Source organism: Barbus barbus (assembly GCF_936440315.1).
Source record: "Barbus barbus genome assembly, chromosome: 15".
In the NCBI taxonomy this organism is placed as follows: Eukaryota; Metazoa; Chordata; class Actinopteri; order Cypriniformes; family Cyprinidae; genus Barbus; species Barbus barbus.
Genome location: NC_136743.1, coordinates 12662436 through 12678208, shown reverse-complemented (window position 1 = coordinate 12678208; position 15773 = coordinate 12662436). Strand labels below are relative to the sequence as shown.

The 15773-nt window shown below is 36.7% G+C and overlaps 1 protein-coding gene across 1 annotated transcript in view; it reads right to left on the bottom strand.

The window, feature by feature from the left end:
• LOC306881171 (beta-1,4-galactosyltransferase 2-like) overlaps positions 1-15773 on the bottom strand; it is a gene marked incomplete at both ends in the record, with an annotated part of 88224 nt that overhangs the window by 4122 nt on the left and 68329 nt on the right. Inside the window, 2 exons of the mRNA XM_079435100.1 lie at positions 2566-2670; positions 12362-12484. Of these exons, the coding sequence (XP_079291226.1) occupies positions 2566-2670; positions 12362-12484 (228 nt within the window). The remainder of the gene's footprint in view (positions 1-2565; positions 2671-12361; positions 12485-15773) is intronic.

Below are 15773 nucleotides of genomic sequence, written 5' to 3'. Positions count from 1 at the left end.
TTTAAATATTGATGATAATTATAATAATAAATGTTTCTTGAACAGAAAATCAGCAATATTAGAATGATTTCTGAAGGATCGTGTGACACTGAAGACTGGAGTAATGATGCTGAAAATGTAGCGTTGTCATCACAGGAATAAATGATATTTTAAAATATATTCAAATAGAAAAGTTATTTTAAACAGTAAAAATAGTTTACAATATTACTGCTTTTGCTGTATTTTGGATCAAAAAATGCAGGCTTGGTGAGCAGAAGATAATTATTTAAAAAACATTAAAAATCTTACTGTCCAAAAACTGTTGACTGGTAGTGTATTTATATAAATACACATACATTCATGTATATATTTAAGAGATATCACATATATTATGCAAACACAAGCTTTTATTTTGGATGCAATTAATCACAATTAATCTATTTGACATCTCTAATTTATTTATTTTTATTTATTTATTGAGTATATAAAATTAGGAGCCCTGGGTAATTGAAAATTCATTTTAAAAAATTGTATAATTATAATAATAAATATTTAATAACACATTTTGCTTATTAAATATTATTTTGTATTCATTTTGTAAGTACATAACCTTCACTGTACCTGTAGCCTGCTTATTCATCCAAGGTTTTCTTAGAGGAGCCCTGGATTAATTGAAAAGCATTAAAAAGGTTTCAGCAAACGATAAAGTGCACATTTTCCGGTCTGATGCTTGTACCAAAGGTGGATCTCAGCGAACGACCCTGCATCATTTTTCCTGTTTGAGACAGAACACAAATAAACGACCTGTCTGTGACAAGAGACCCGCTTTAGCGTGACATGTTTCAATTCATTAACTTCAGCACAGTCACCTCATTCATTTCTACCCAGCGCTCTTCTGTCCTCTCCAGCAAAAATGAGTTTAGCATGCGCTCGTGGCTCTCGGGGTGGGCCGCGCTCATTACTTCAATTGTCTGAGCCACTTGTAGGAAAAACACAAAAAGAACGAGGAAGAGCAGGGCATAAATAGAGAGACAGTAAGTGAGTGAATGAGAAAGAGATCAAGGGAAAAAAAAGAATGAGAATGAAACTGAGCAAAAGCGAATAAATCACAGACTCTTATCTTTGCACAGTGAGAGCTGAGTGAAACCTCCTACCAGAGAAAAGATCAATCCTAACTTTTAATGGCATATCTTTTGCATCTGTCTTGCCATTTCACTCAGAGCTCTCCCAAGATTGACAAGCACCAAGAAAGAGTGGACCAACTGCAACTGCGGGAATCGTTTTGTAATTAGTTGCTCTGCTGTGAAGCTTTTCTACCTGGGAACGTTCTGGCTCGCAGCCCAGCGTCCATGGATGGGCTTATCGACTCATTGATTGGGCTATTTTACACCCGGTGACGTCTGAGCTATTCATGCATTAAGAACCTCCGCCAGCAGGCATAAACACACACAATCATATTTACGAGACTGAGTGCATCTTAAAAAAGATGAAACTTTCTTACAGCCACAGATAATTGAGTGACAAAAGCTGGACAAAGTTTGCAATGCAACAAACTAGCAATGATTCTGGGTGGATTATTACACAGTTAACTTTTCTCTTGACAAAAATATTTAGAAAATTGTCAGTATTTCATGTCATATTTTACTAACAAAATTATATAATTTTTAGTTTTTCTTTTTAAATAAAAATATCCTTTTAACTGACAATGTGTAAAACTATATAATATACTGAAAGTTAAAATTAAAAAAAATACATAGACATTTAAACATATCAATAAGAATTAGAATATATAGAGAAAACATGTAAAATAAAATAAAAATAGAAAAATAAAATAATATACATATAAACATACTAAACATGTTACATATCAAATTAAACAAAATATAAACCCAAGAAACTGTCATCTGCTTTTGATATAAAAAATAAAGTGATGCAATTCACTGTCTTTAAATTCAAGCATATCATATTTTTGTCAATGGCATGTCTTAATTAAAACATTTAATTGTCAACAATGTGCATGTGTGTTTTTTCTTTTTTTTAATTATTAATGAAAACTAATTTAAATGTTAAATAAAATATATTATCTCCCTTTAACTGTGAAGTATGAACATGAACCTGAACGTTAACCAGTGTCAACAGTGTTGAGGAAGCAAAATAGCACAGAAATAGTTGAAATGGCAATTCAGTGCTGAAACTAGTTTAGGTCCTGGCTGGCTAGTGCTGGTTTTGTGCTGGTAGACCAGACAGACAATGCTGTTCATCACCAAAACTTGCTGATCGTAAAGGAAGGTCTTTATAGCGAAGTAGGTTGACCAAAACAGCCAAGAGGACCAGTTAGCAAATAACACACATGCTAGTAAAGACCATGCTGGTGTTTGAAGCAGTGAATTTAAATGCAAGTATCTGTAAAGTCAGTAAAATCAAGCTATGCCTTATATATCTGCAATGCAAAGGGCTCTGCTGTGCTTTAGATGAATAAGTCACGAGTATAGGATAAGTGATTTGATTTAACACATCCTAACAGAGCTTGTGAATCACAAGCGGAGCGGGTGTTTTCACACTGGTGGCAGGAGAACAGGGTCTTACCTCTGGGGGTTTGGCTCATTGTGCTTGTCTCTCTCATGCTTGATCATCCTGTAGCGGCCGATTCTCACATCGGGCCGAGACACTTTCATCCCATTTAGTGTGATTCTGAGAACAATAGAGAAAACTTATGGTTAGGGTGTATGAGGTTTCATATCGACTGACTGATTGGCTTCACACAGTCACAATGTCATCTAATGATTTTCATAGTTATGGTTTGGAGAAGAGAGGGCATCACCCAGCTCAAATTACAAACACTTTGTACTTGTTTATTTGTTTGTCCACATTCGCATACTTTTAAAAGTATGTATCGAATCTGATGAAGATCTTGCATACAGCACTACATCCGCCAAGCACAACAACCTATCCAACCCCATATTAAATAACAGTGCACAAAATTAATAATTAAGAATGTCAATATGAAATATTTTACAAATGTATAAAATAATAATGACAACAACAACAATTATTAGTTCATTATAATTATTATTAAAATGTCTTCTAAGACATCTGTATTGTTTTGCATACTCCTTTGACATACATACTACGTTTTGCTATTTTTTTCTTCACTATTTATTATTATAGTAAGTATATATATACCGTATATATGCATATTCAGACACATCTTTTGTGTGCACTCAAAAGATCATTTAGCTCCTATTTGGAATCGAAGTAGACAGTAGTTTGACATTACTATCAGTGACTTGAGGCTTTCACTAATGAACAAACAATGAACTTCAAGCAGCTACAGCTAATCAAAGACTCGTTAACCCACACGGATTAAATTGACGGTCAAATTAGCAGGAAACAAGGCAGAATGAAAAAAAACTGACTAAAAAGTCAGTAGCTGAGAACTGTGTCGGCAACGTTTGCTTAAGAGAGCAGCCAGACCAGGCAGCTCCTCACACACCCAGCCTGGAGTACAATCCCATTTGTTTGAATAACTACAGCTTAGAGCGACTCATGATTGCTTGAACAATCTAACCATTCTAATCTCCCTGCTTGGCTCCAGGTCTTGGCATTAGTGCAAATCTTATGTTTGTCATGTGAGCATCGTGTTGTTCGAGCTTTGAGCCTCACGCTGCATTTCCGAAGAGCGACGCCTTTCTTAAAGTATTTGATTAGATGGAAATCCTTCCGAGGAGAATAAGGGCATGCCTATTTGTGTGTTTTTGTGGGCTCTTATGATTTATTAAATTTTTTATATACCTCATCCTAATAATACAAGAGCAAGGTCTTTGTCATAAATAATGCAGCTTCGAGGATTGAAGGTAATCTCGGGGAATTCTTGACCCAGAAAGCAAAAGCAGATTTCAGAGGGCCTGAGATTATAATAAGAGAAAGACAATGTAAACAATGAAGGAGAACACACAAGAGAGTGGATTTATATATGTCACTGAGGATGAAACTGTATGCGTGACAGTGACCACATTTACATACACATTTATTTAGTCAATTTTAACCAGTTCACTCTAAATATTAAATCAGCAAGATGGCACATTAATGACAATAGTGCCTCATCTTACAAAATGGACTATGTAGAGTGAAGGTATTTTGATCTAAATGATTATCATATTCATATATTCCATGGTATTTATATGATATCAGTACTGAAGTATTAACATGGTAACTGTCCAAATAAACATATTTTATCCATTCAAATTTTAATTTAAGTGTGTTTGAAGGTAATTTCTGTGCTACTATTGGCACCAAATTCATAGTACCGCCCCCAAAGTCATGCCATTGGTTGAGCAAATGCTGCTCATTCAGTTTTCGTGATCATTTTTTGCCTTGCTGTCCATTAAAAAAAATATATAAGCAGTTTGTTGGCAAACAATTCGTTTTTCATGCTTTAAAGTGGTCCCTCACACAAGGACTGGCATGTTTGAGCTTCTTTGACATGAAAAAGCTTGAAAACCTCTACTGAATCATTTTATAATTAATAGTTCAACTGAATTCTTTTGAACATGATGTCAAGATATTTCTCTGTGTTTTATTAAAATCTCATTTGTTATTTTGTATGTTGCTATGGACTCATTTGATAAAGTACGTTAAAATGCATTCAAAACATTTTCACTTCAGTTGTTCGGGTGGTTACTAAAATACTGCACCACGGTTTCAGGGAAATGGGCAGCAAAGGAGAGGCTGTTAAAAGGGAAAAAGGCTTCAAAGGTTTGATTTAAATTATGTATTAGTCTAAGCTCTTTGCTTAAATTAAAAATAAAGAATTAAAAGTAGGTTATAATATAAATGTTACTTTGACTAGTGGTTCTTTCATGTGGTACATTCTAGAACAAACCATTTTAAAGATGACTGATCTGCTGACAAATGGATGTTAAACATAAATTGCACATATTTTGAGGTATTTACGATTGCCTTAATTGCTGTTATGACAAAAATGTGTCACTGTGATCCTCGATAACAGATTACACATTTTTAATCTATTTGTCAAATGTCATTTATGACACATTAACAGCTTTGGTGAAAGATCTGAATATTCAAATACATTCAAGAGAATAAATGTAAACATTTATTTCTCTTGATTTAAGTGAATCACATCTGTAGATGCACTGCTTGTAAACCTTTGCTAACTTTGACTGAGTCTCTGGGATGTCATTTTCTTTTCTTTTTTTTGACTTCTGGTAAACAGGCTTTTAAAAAAGTCATGAGTAAGCATGCGTCATCAGAAACAGACGCTTTGTCGCTGAACAGTGTCCTTGCTCTGTTTCTAGGTTTTTTTCTTTCTCTGGGATATGCGGCTCTGCAGGGAGCAGCTGTATATACGCTCGCCACTCACAAATCTACACCATGTCCAGACAGAAACGTGTGAATAGATGAGGCTCTGCTGTCTGATGCCTGTCTCTTCAGATAATGAATAACTGCGTGTTCACCAGCTATCATTTTTCCCCGCTCAGGTGATGAGAGAGCAAAACCTGCAGTATATCAGAGCTCGCACGCTCTTGCAACAGCGATAACACTCGTGGAGATATGTCCCATATGTCACTCTTTTCAGTTGTTTGGGGTTCTATTGACAGTAGATGGTGTGATAAAGCACACCTCTCAAATGATCTTTTCCTGCCTTTGCCCATTGTTTTTTTTGTTTAGTTTTTTTGATATGATGGATAGATTATAAAAGTAAAAATAGGCTTTATAGCCTGATATCCACAAAAAAGCAACAGCCTCCCTTGAGATCTCCTTCTGAACTGAGCTGTTTTTATTGGGAGAATATAAAAAGCTTTATGTTGTTTTGAAGGAGTTCTAATTATGTATTTTGAATGCATATTTATTGCACAATTATATGCACGTTAACTGTTGATCTTTTTTGGATTTTCGTACTGCTCATTTTATGATTTAGTTGTGTTGAAATGAACATCTTTGCTAAGACAACAAATTTTAAATGTATGTACAGTTAAATTTCAGTTTATATTTGATATTGATACAACATTTGCATATGTATACTACTATTCAAAAATTTGGCTTTGGTTGGATTTTAAAATGCTTTTGAAAGAAGTCTCTTTATGCTCACCAAGGCTGCCTTTTTTTGGTCAAAAACACTGTAAAAACAGTAAAGTTATAAACTGTACACACACATATATGTAAATATCATATAAACTATACATATACACAATTATGTATTTAAAAATGTACTTTATTCTTGTGGTGGCAAAGCTGAATTTTCAGCTGTCATTACTGCAGTCTTCAGTGTTACATAATCCTTCAGAATTTTTGGAAACAATTATTCATTTTTTTCACAATTATTTGAATAGAAAGTTCAAAAGAACAGCATTATTTTAAAATAGAAATCTTTACATTATAAATGTCTTTACTGTTACTTTGGATCAGTTTAATGCTTCATTGCTGACAAAAACTATTAATTTCTTTAAAAATAATCCAACAGTTCGAACATAAAACATTTAACTTGTACACACTTACAAAGTCTATGATGTTATTGCATTATACTTTTGAAGCCTTAAGTGGCCATGCATTCATTTATCTTTCTTGTCTCATGTTCTAAATATAACTAAATTTGTTTTCTTGTGATCTCAGAGTCGCCTTCTCAAAAGAGAATTTCTCATAAAATTGTAATTTATATTACCATTCTAAAGTTTGGGGTCAGAATCTTATTGAAAATCTTATTTAAAAAATCTTATCGAAACCAAACTTTTGAATAGTAGTGTGTTTATTTGTATATTTAGTTCACAATTTTAATACAGTTTTCAATTTATGAACGCTTTATTTATTAACTTTAGTGTGTTGTTGCAAAAAGAGCTTATTTACAAAGGATTTAGGAAGTAACTTAACTGAGCTTTCACATGAAGTTTTTTTGACATACAGTTCTATAGTTTACTGTTAGTTTACTGTTGTAACTTCACATCAAAGACAAAGTACGGACCATCTATGCAGACACTGCCAAGAAAGCAACAAGAACAAAACAAGAGAAAACTACTTTTAAGTCAGGGTCTTAAGAAAACAGATTTTGTTATGTTGAGATTATTAGAAAATGTTGCTTAATCGTTATGTCCTAATCATGAGAAATTTTTAATTACAAACAAATTTAATGGCAAACCAAGACCAAAAATATTAATGTGTTGCGTCTTTCCATTTTATGCAATGAAGTGGCATTTAAATGAAATAAATACAGCACATTTAAAGCACACATTTCATAAAAATAATGTTAATACCATGTAAAAGATAAAAAGTAGATGTTTAATTAAAAAGAAGACAATCAGGACACTTTCTGGTTGTCAAAATGAATGTGATGAACTATACAGGAACGCATTGCATGTGTGAACTGGAAAGTGACTACATTATAGTCAAAATGACTTGGGACCAGTGCTGCAAAAATGCTTCTTACAAAATTGTTCTACCAAATAATTTTCAAGGCCACTGTAGTTGACTAGATTGAAATATTACTAAACAGACATAACATAACAGACAGGGTGGCGATATAGTAGCCTAAAATGCAGTCAGCTTTGAGCAGTCGTTCAAAGTCAAGATGTAAGAGTAAATGGCATGTGGACCCAGCTGTGTGTTCTGCTTCAAATTTCCCATCTGACTGGTGGACAGACACGCAGACTCTGACGCTCGCCCATTTAGGTCCTCTGGGTGGAAGTTTACTTGAACATACTGTCACTTCTCTGAAACCAGTTTTCTGGGGCTCCAGGGACTCCCAGTGCCTGTCAGAACAACTTCCTCTCTTCCCGTATCTTTGAAGGTCACTGGTCTGACAGCGTGAGCCCAAGTGCCAATGGACATTCTTCTCTGCAAGCTCGAAATTCTGCAGCCTGGCTTCTTAAAATGTGTCAGTCTGTGCAGATGTGCCCCTCTGCCAGTGCTACTTTAGAAGATACATGTTTTTTGTATTTCTGTTGACTGGGATTTTAGTTTATGTTTGTGAAGGCAGCTGGCATTAGTGTGCAGAATCTTTGTTTCTTGCTGTAGTTGATCCTGCAGTATTACACTTGTTCCTGTAGTGTCCCTTCTAGCCATAAGGAAGAACTAGTGGCAGTCCTGTTCAAAGATACTACTGTACACTGATGCGGAGTCAGCCGCTATTGACAAGAAGCTCCTGCAACCGTTTCTGTCCTTGGTTGGAAAAGTCGGAAAAGTCATTTTCCAGAAACACTGAAATTGTGAGTTATTGTAATGGTGATAGTTTTTTGTCTCTTGATGAAAAAATATTTCACCGTGTGTCATATTCATTCATTTGAGCCAGTTTCATTCTGATTAAAATGTTCTTTTAATTTTTTATTGTTAATGAAAATATATATATCGATTTAAAAATGTATCAACAATTTATATTACCATTCTAAAGTTTGGGGTCAAAATCTTATTGAAAATCGTATTTAAAAAATCTTATTGAAACTTAAATTTTAATACAGTTTTCAATTTATGAATGCTTTATTTATTAATTTTAGGGCATTGTTGCAAAAAGAGCTTATTTACAAAGGATTTAGGAAGTAACTTAACTGAGCTTTCACATGAAGTTTTTTTGACATACAGTTCTATAGTTTACTGTTAGTTTACTGTTGTAACTTCACATCAAAGACAAAGTACGGATTTAACTCGTCCTTTGCTCAATTTCAGCATTTCTCTCTTTGTTTATTTTCTAGACAGCAATACAGTATCAAACTCCAGATGTGCACAATCCTTTGTATTTGTTGTCAAGAAGTAGTTTATTGTATGGCAACTTCATAATAGCGATTCTGTTTTAAATAAAAAGTCACCTTAAGATGCATTATCTATAAAACCTTCCTAATGGAAAGAGGAGCCAGTATCGTGCACTGCAAGCTGGCCAGAAGGTCATCACTGCATGCATTGGTAGAGTGAAGTCATTGTGGATAGAAATAGCCCGGAGGGATGTGTGTGAGGGAGGATAGTGGACTCAGATGACTGTGTCCTGGCCTCATGCACAGCAAATGTTCCATCTGACTGGCTTGAAACAAAAAGCGAAGTTAAAAAAGCTTTTGGAGAGTTTTGCTCTCCCCTCTGGCCATGTGGACAGAGAAATAGCCCATCATTCTTTCTTTGAATTTCAACATCTGTGTAGTTGGAGAAGATAGAAGCCCTGGAGGGACATTTCCCTTTACAATTCAGTAAGAACGAGACAGTGGAAGGCAATAGACAGGTGTGCTCTATTGTGGATTTTAAGTTGAAATTGAATAGTTATGAACTACTCTTGGGAAGACTGGACTAAAACAAAAAGCCTGTCTTTGACAGCGTTCAACAATCCCTGTTTGAGTCTGTGCAACTCCATGGGCATGTGGAGATGCATGGCTTCAGCATCAAGAGTGCACCTTTAAAATGGTGGTTTCATAATGGAGGTAAAAATGGTGTTTCATAGCATCATTTTTACAGCAGACAAACTGTTAGTGAAATGCTGAACAGTGGCTGTCTTATTGGTTTTCTTGGCTCATTATGTCAACATGCAAAGCAACTTTACATATATTTCCAAGATAATATATATTTAAATGTGTTTATATTTAAGTATTAAATATATTAAATTTGATTTAGAACAGTTTATTTTACATTGTCCTTGTTACACGTTACATGCACATACTGTTGTAACAATAGTATTATTATGCATGGTTAGGGTTAGTTAAAATATAGTCCTGTCCAATGGTGTTTTTATTCGATTGGCAAAAGAATAAAGGACAGCAATTTTTGTAAATAAAAAAAAATATATACATTTTAAAAGTTGCATTTAAAAATAATTTATTAATCTAATATGTTACTTTTTTTTAACATGGATTAAGTAGTTTTAAATGCCAAAGGAGAGTGTGTTTGGGGAGGGCTGTAATGGAAGAAGAGCGCCAGACAAGGTCAGTCTGTCTGCCATATTGTATGACCACTCCTCTGTCCCTCCCTTTCTCTCTCACTTTTTTCCCTCGATTCCCTCACCTTCGGTCTCTCTGTCTGTCTCTCTCCCTCTATGTCTGACCTGTCTTTTTTTCTGCTCCTCTCCCATTTTTGCACTGCCAGCAAGCCATGAAGCAATAGTAACGATTCCAATTCTCCTCCACTCCGAGAGTATAATGCAATTAAATGCAATTAAACTGCAGGGAGGAAGGAAGGAAGGACATACAGAAAAATTCTCACTTAATCCAATTAGAGACTACGGACCAAAACAGATCTTCAGTCAACATTATTAATTATTACGTCAGCATTCAGACAAACATTCTCTTAATCACAAAACGGTCTTGTTGACTAATAGAAACACTGAGTTATTTCATCATGTTTATGGTACGTGATGCTGTTTGCATTTGTTTTGTATGAGTAATGAGTGCTCCCCCACCTGTTTTCCACTTTTGCTCTCTTCCTGCAGGTGTTTCAATGCATTTTTTGCCTCCAAGGCTGAGGTTAATTTAGTAGCATCTTTTGTTTGTTCCTAACCAAAAAAACAAACTCATTTTTCTATGCGGTGGCAAGGAAGTCAAAATCTTCAGATATTCGGCATAGATTTTCAAGGTCTTCAACAGCACAGCATTTTGCTTTTTCCACTCAATCAGACGACTCTCAAAACGTGGCAGCCCAGAGTAATCACAGCTGTCTGAGCAGAGTGTGAAAGGCCAGAGAGTTCAAGGAACACTGCTGCGACCGAATCGCCCACTAGGATGTGAAAATGCTCTGCGAATAAATGCTGTAATATGTGTGTATAATGAGCATAATAATGAATACAAATCTGGCTCCAAGGCATTTAACCCTTGTCTTACTTGAGGCTCATGGCTGTTTAGACAAATTACTGCAGGTGTCCATGAACATGTGCCAACCAAACAGTAATTATCAACAAGGACACAGTTATCAGAGATTTTTTGTTGTTGTTGTTTTTGTATTTTTATGCCTTTCTCAGATACCTGGAACTGGACTGATTCCAGCCAAAACGCGAATCAGAGCAGAAGAGCTAAAAATAGCTTGATTAAAATCAACCTCAAACCCAGAAATGAGGAATTTCACAATAAGGCAAGGTTCTTACACTGCAAAGTACAGTTTTCATAATCAGCATTTTTGTACTGTAAAATATCTTTTATTGGACTTGTTGTCCAATGAAATCTCAAAATATGTTTAAAATTGTGTAAGACAGTAAAACCTGTTTTCAGAAAATTCTTAAGGCCCGTTCACAGCAAAAATTATAACTATAAAGATAACTATATTAACATCCACACCAGCGGACGATATCGCCCATTTATTTTAAGCGCACACTCATCTGCCGCATTAAATTCTCAAGCTCGTTACAGCAGGATTGATTCTGATTGGCTGATCTAGCGATATCGTTTTTCTGTGCCTTTATCGTTACAGCTGTGGTGTGGACTCTGCTATTCTTTAATATTAACACCGATTTTTAGAACTAAATCTTTATCGGGCAGTCGTGGCCTAATGGATAGAGAGTTGGACTTGTAACCCGAAGGTTGTGGGTTCGAGTCTCAGGTCCGGCAGGGATTGTAGGTGGGGGAGTGAATAACCAACACTCTCTCCACCCTCAATACCACGACTGAGGTGAGACCCTTGAGCAAGGCACCGAACCCCCAACTGCTCCCCGGGCGCCGCAGCGTTGGCTGCCCACTGCTCCGGGTGTATGTTCACTACTGAGTGTACACTTGGATGGGTTAAATGCAGAGCACACATTTCACTGCTGGTTATACTCTGTATAATTGTGTATGTGACAAATAAAAACAATTTTTTTTTTTTTTTTTTTTTTTATAGTTATCGTTCTTGCTGTGAACGGGCCTATAGAATACTTGTTTTCAATTGTTTATTCAACATCTTGAATAAAATTATTTTTTAAATAATTTTTGCATTGACCTCAAGAAGTTGAGCTAGAATTGTGCTTAAATAAATATCTCAAATAACAATAAATTAAATTCATTAAAATAAATACATTTGTAAAATTCCCTCAATCTCTCCAGACACCAGTTTGGAACCCCTATTTTGAAAATAAAAATTCACCTATCAATTTTCTAAATGCATGTTATTGATCTTATTGGAAACAATTCATCAATGCATGTGTTTTTTTTTTAAATTTTCTTTGACCTCATAATCTGATTTTAAACTCACTTGATCTTCAGACGATACGACAGACTTCTCTGGTGTTGTATGCCAGAAGCTCACATTCATCCACCTTTGGTTTTGAGTGCAACTCCCACATCTCAGACCTACATATTTTCTTTTTCGATAATTCTTTACACTCAGATCCATCACAATAGAAAAGATCTGACCCTACTTCCATTTTATCCCAGTTTTAAAGGACCAGACAGACCTCGGACATTTATAAAAGAGAAAGACAACATATTTATGTTCTTACCTGTTGTAAATGTCGTCATCTTCACCTCCCCAGCCCCAGTACTCATTAGGGAAGCCATTGATTTTGAGGAACTGTTTTTTGCTAAGGCCAGACACCCCTCCAAAGTACCCTGCATATGGTAGCCTGCAAGATGGAACAGACCCCAATCATTCTTATTCAGATGACACAGTTTAAATACAAAGCCTCAAATTTGGGTGCATAAGACCCTTTAATCATCAATAACATTTTATCCAGTAATGTTACCTCAAATTGTCTTTTCCTGCCTACGTCCATTTGGAATGTAGGGGGCTTTGGATTCCCATTAGATTTCCTTTTTAAAATCTACAGTGAAATATCCTTTTTGTAAGTCTTCTCTGAACTGAGCCCTTTAGTCAGTCAACTCAAGCATTTGAATTTAACAAAATCTCACATGAGTGATTCTAGAGAGTCACAGAGTCCTCCCACAAGGGTTCCAACATTTGCAAATGCTATCTGATCCTTCTCCAAACTCTCTTTCATCACTTTTCTCCTGGTTGCCACCCCTCAGGCCCCTCAGTTGAGCTACACAACTCAAAGAACGTCCTGTAAAAGCTTAAGTGGACCATAAACCGTAGAATCCGTTTCTCATCATAGACGGTTCAGGAGGCCACTGTCAGATGAGAATTATCTCAGGAATCATCGTCTACAGGATTAAAGGCTGATATAAATATACATACTCCATTGCAGGTCAAAGGATGAATTAAAAGGCCTCGTTGGTTGTCAGAACTAAGTCATATATTTGACCTTTAAACCACAGAGCGATTACATCTCAAGCAAGTGTTCGAAGCCTTCAAACAAATGCTCTTCTGGATGAATACAGTCTGGAAAAGCATTGAGTCCACTTAAAGCGGTTGAAAACATGGTTTCTGTGTCTCCACTTTTAAGAGGCCCGCTGGGCTGAGGGGCTGGCAGGTGCATCATGGGTAGCCACCCGGGGTTCGCCTTGGGCTACCGCGGTGTATGTTGACAATGACAGCAACCACATCCACCCACGCAAACAAATGTGCAACATAAGTGAGAAAGAGAAGCAAAAACCTACATGAACGCGCACACACACACACGCACAAACGCACACAAACGCACATCCACCACAAGCGCTCGAGCGCGCCACAACCACACGTTAAAAGACAACAAGCTAAAATAAATGAGGCCATCTGCTACAGCAGCAGTCTTCACAGAAACAGTATGGCTGAAGTTTCTTCACACGCTCATGGTCTGAAAGTGTGTAATTCTCTAAAGGTGCTCCAATTATTAAATACAGGAACGTTAAGGCCTCCTCAGACTGAAGACACACGCCAATAGATGACTCACAGAGGAAACGGAATTATTAGCCCACTGACAGTTAAAGGCAGTTCACACTCTGGAGAAGGTCAGTGGCATTTGTTTAACAACGTATTGTCTGGCCGTCCACAGAGAAATAAAAACCAAATTCTATAACTGTTCAAATTTTGCCACAGCACTAAGCAGGTGCTGTAGTAACCGTATATATACAGTAGCCTTTATATATATATATATACGGTTACTACAGCACCTGCTTAGTGCTGTGGCAAAATTTGAACAGTACTACTACATACACTCACTGGCCACTTTATTAGGTACACCTTGCTAGTACTGGGTTGGACCCCCTTTTGCCTTCAGAACTGACTTAATTCTTCGTGGCATAGATTCAACAAGGTGTTGGAAACATTCCTCAGACATTTTGGTCCATATTGACATGATAGCATCACGCAGTTGCTGCAGATTTGTCGGCTGCACATCCATGATCCGAATCTCTCGTTCCACCACATCCCAAACGTGATCTATTGGATTGAGATCTGGTGACTGTGGAGGCCATTTAAGTAAAGTGAACTCATTGTCATGTTCAAGAAACCAGTCCGAGATGATTTGAGCTTTGTGACATGGTGCATTATCCTGCTGGAAGTAGCCATCAGAAGATGGGTACACTGTAGTCATAAAGGGATGGACATGGTCAGGAACAATACTCAGGTAGGCTGTGGCGTTTAAACGATGCTCAATTGGTACTAAGGGGCCCAAAGTGTGCCAAGAAAATATCCCCCACACCATTACATCACCACCACCAGCCTGAACCGTTGAGACAAGGCAGGATGGATCCATGCTTTCATGTTCTTTACGCCAAATTCTGACCCTACCACTTTTTTCCAATCTTCTATTGTCCAATTTTGGTGATCCTGTGCGAACTGTAGCCTCCGTTTCCTGTTCTTAGCCCATCTGCTTCAGGGTTCAATGTGTTGTGCGTTCAGAGATGGTATTCTGCATACCTTGGTTGTAACGAGTGGTTATTTGAATTACTGTTGTCTTTCTATCATCTCTAACCAGTCTGCCCATTCTCCTCTGACCTCTGACATCAACAAGGCATTTTCGTCCACACAACTGCCGCTCACTGGATATTTTCTCTTTTTCGGACCATTCTCTGTAAACCCTAGAGATGGTTGTGCGTGAAAATCCCAGTAGATCAGCAGTTTTTGAAATACTCAGACCCGTCTGGCACCAACAACCATTCCATGTTCAAAGTCACTTAAATCCCCTTTCTTCCCCATTCTGATGCTCGGTTTGAACTTCAGCAAGCCGTCTTCACCACATCTAGATGCCTAAATGCATTGAGTTGCTCTCAATGTGATTGGCTGATTAGCAATTTGTGTTACCAAGCAATTGAACAGGTGTACCTAATAAAGTGGCCGGCGAGTGTATAGACATTACTACCACTAGTAATAATAAAATATAATGGGCGAATTCCAAACTGCTTTTTTGCGCCCTTGAAGGGCACTTCGGGAAGGGGATGCCATTTGTAGGGACCTTCTAACCGAAAGTGAACAACCGATTCCCTTCACAAAGGTCCCTTCCAGAAGTCCGTTAGCGAAGGGAACATGCGATGGTCACTTCACGGAAGTGATTTTCGTTTGTGATCATGTGATCTTCAGTCAGGAGATCTTGCGATGCATTTTAAAGCAAAGTTGGGGTTTATTTTGACTTTACATACAAACGTAAGTAGAATAAGCAAATTAAATTTGTCTTTGTTCATGTAAAACAAAATAGTTTCGTCAGTGATAGAAATATGATTAAAGACTGTATTGTAAGCAAGTTTAGCTTGAAAAAGTTTAATAGTAAATAAAACACAATTAGACAGTATTTGAATAAAATAATAACAATAAGAAGAAATATTTATTTGCAACAACTGTAGGAGTGCTGAATGCTGCAGGTAACATTTTGTCCATCATTCCCTTCACCAAGGGAGTTCCAAATGCTTATAAGAGACAGTAATGCCCTACACCCTTCGAAGAACACACTTCAAGGGCTCTGCCCTTCGAAGGGAGTAGGGTAAAGCATAAGGATGCTCACTTCCATTTGGAATTCGCCCAATAGATATATAATAATT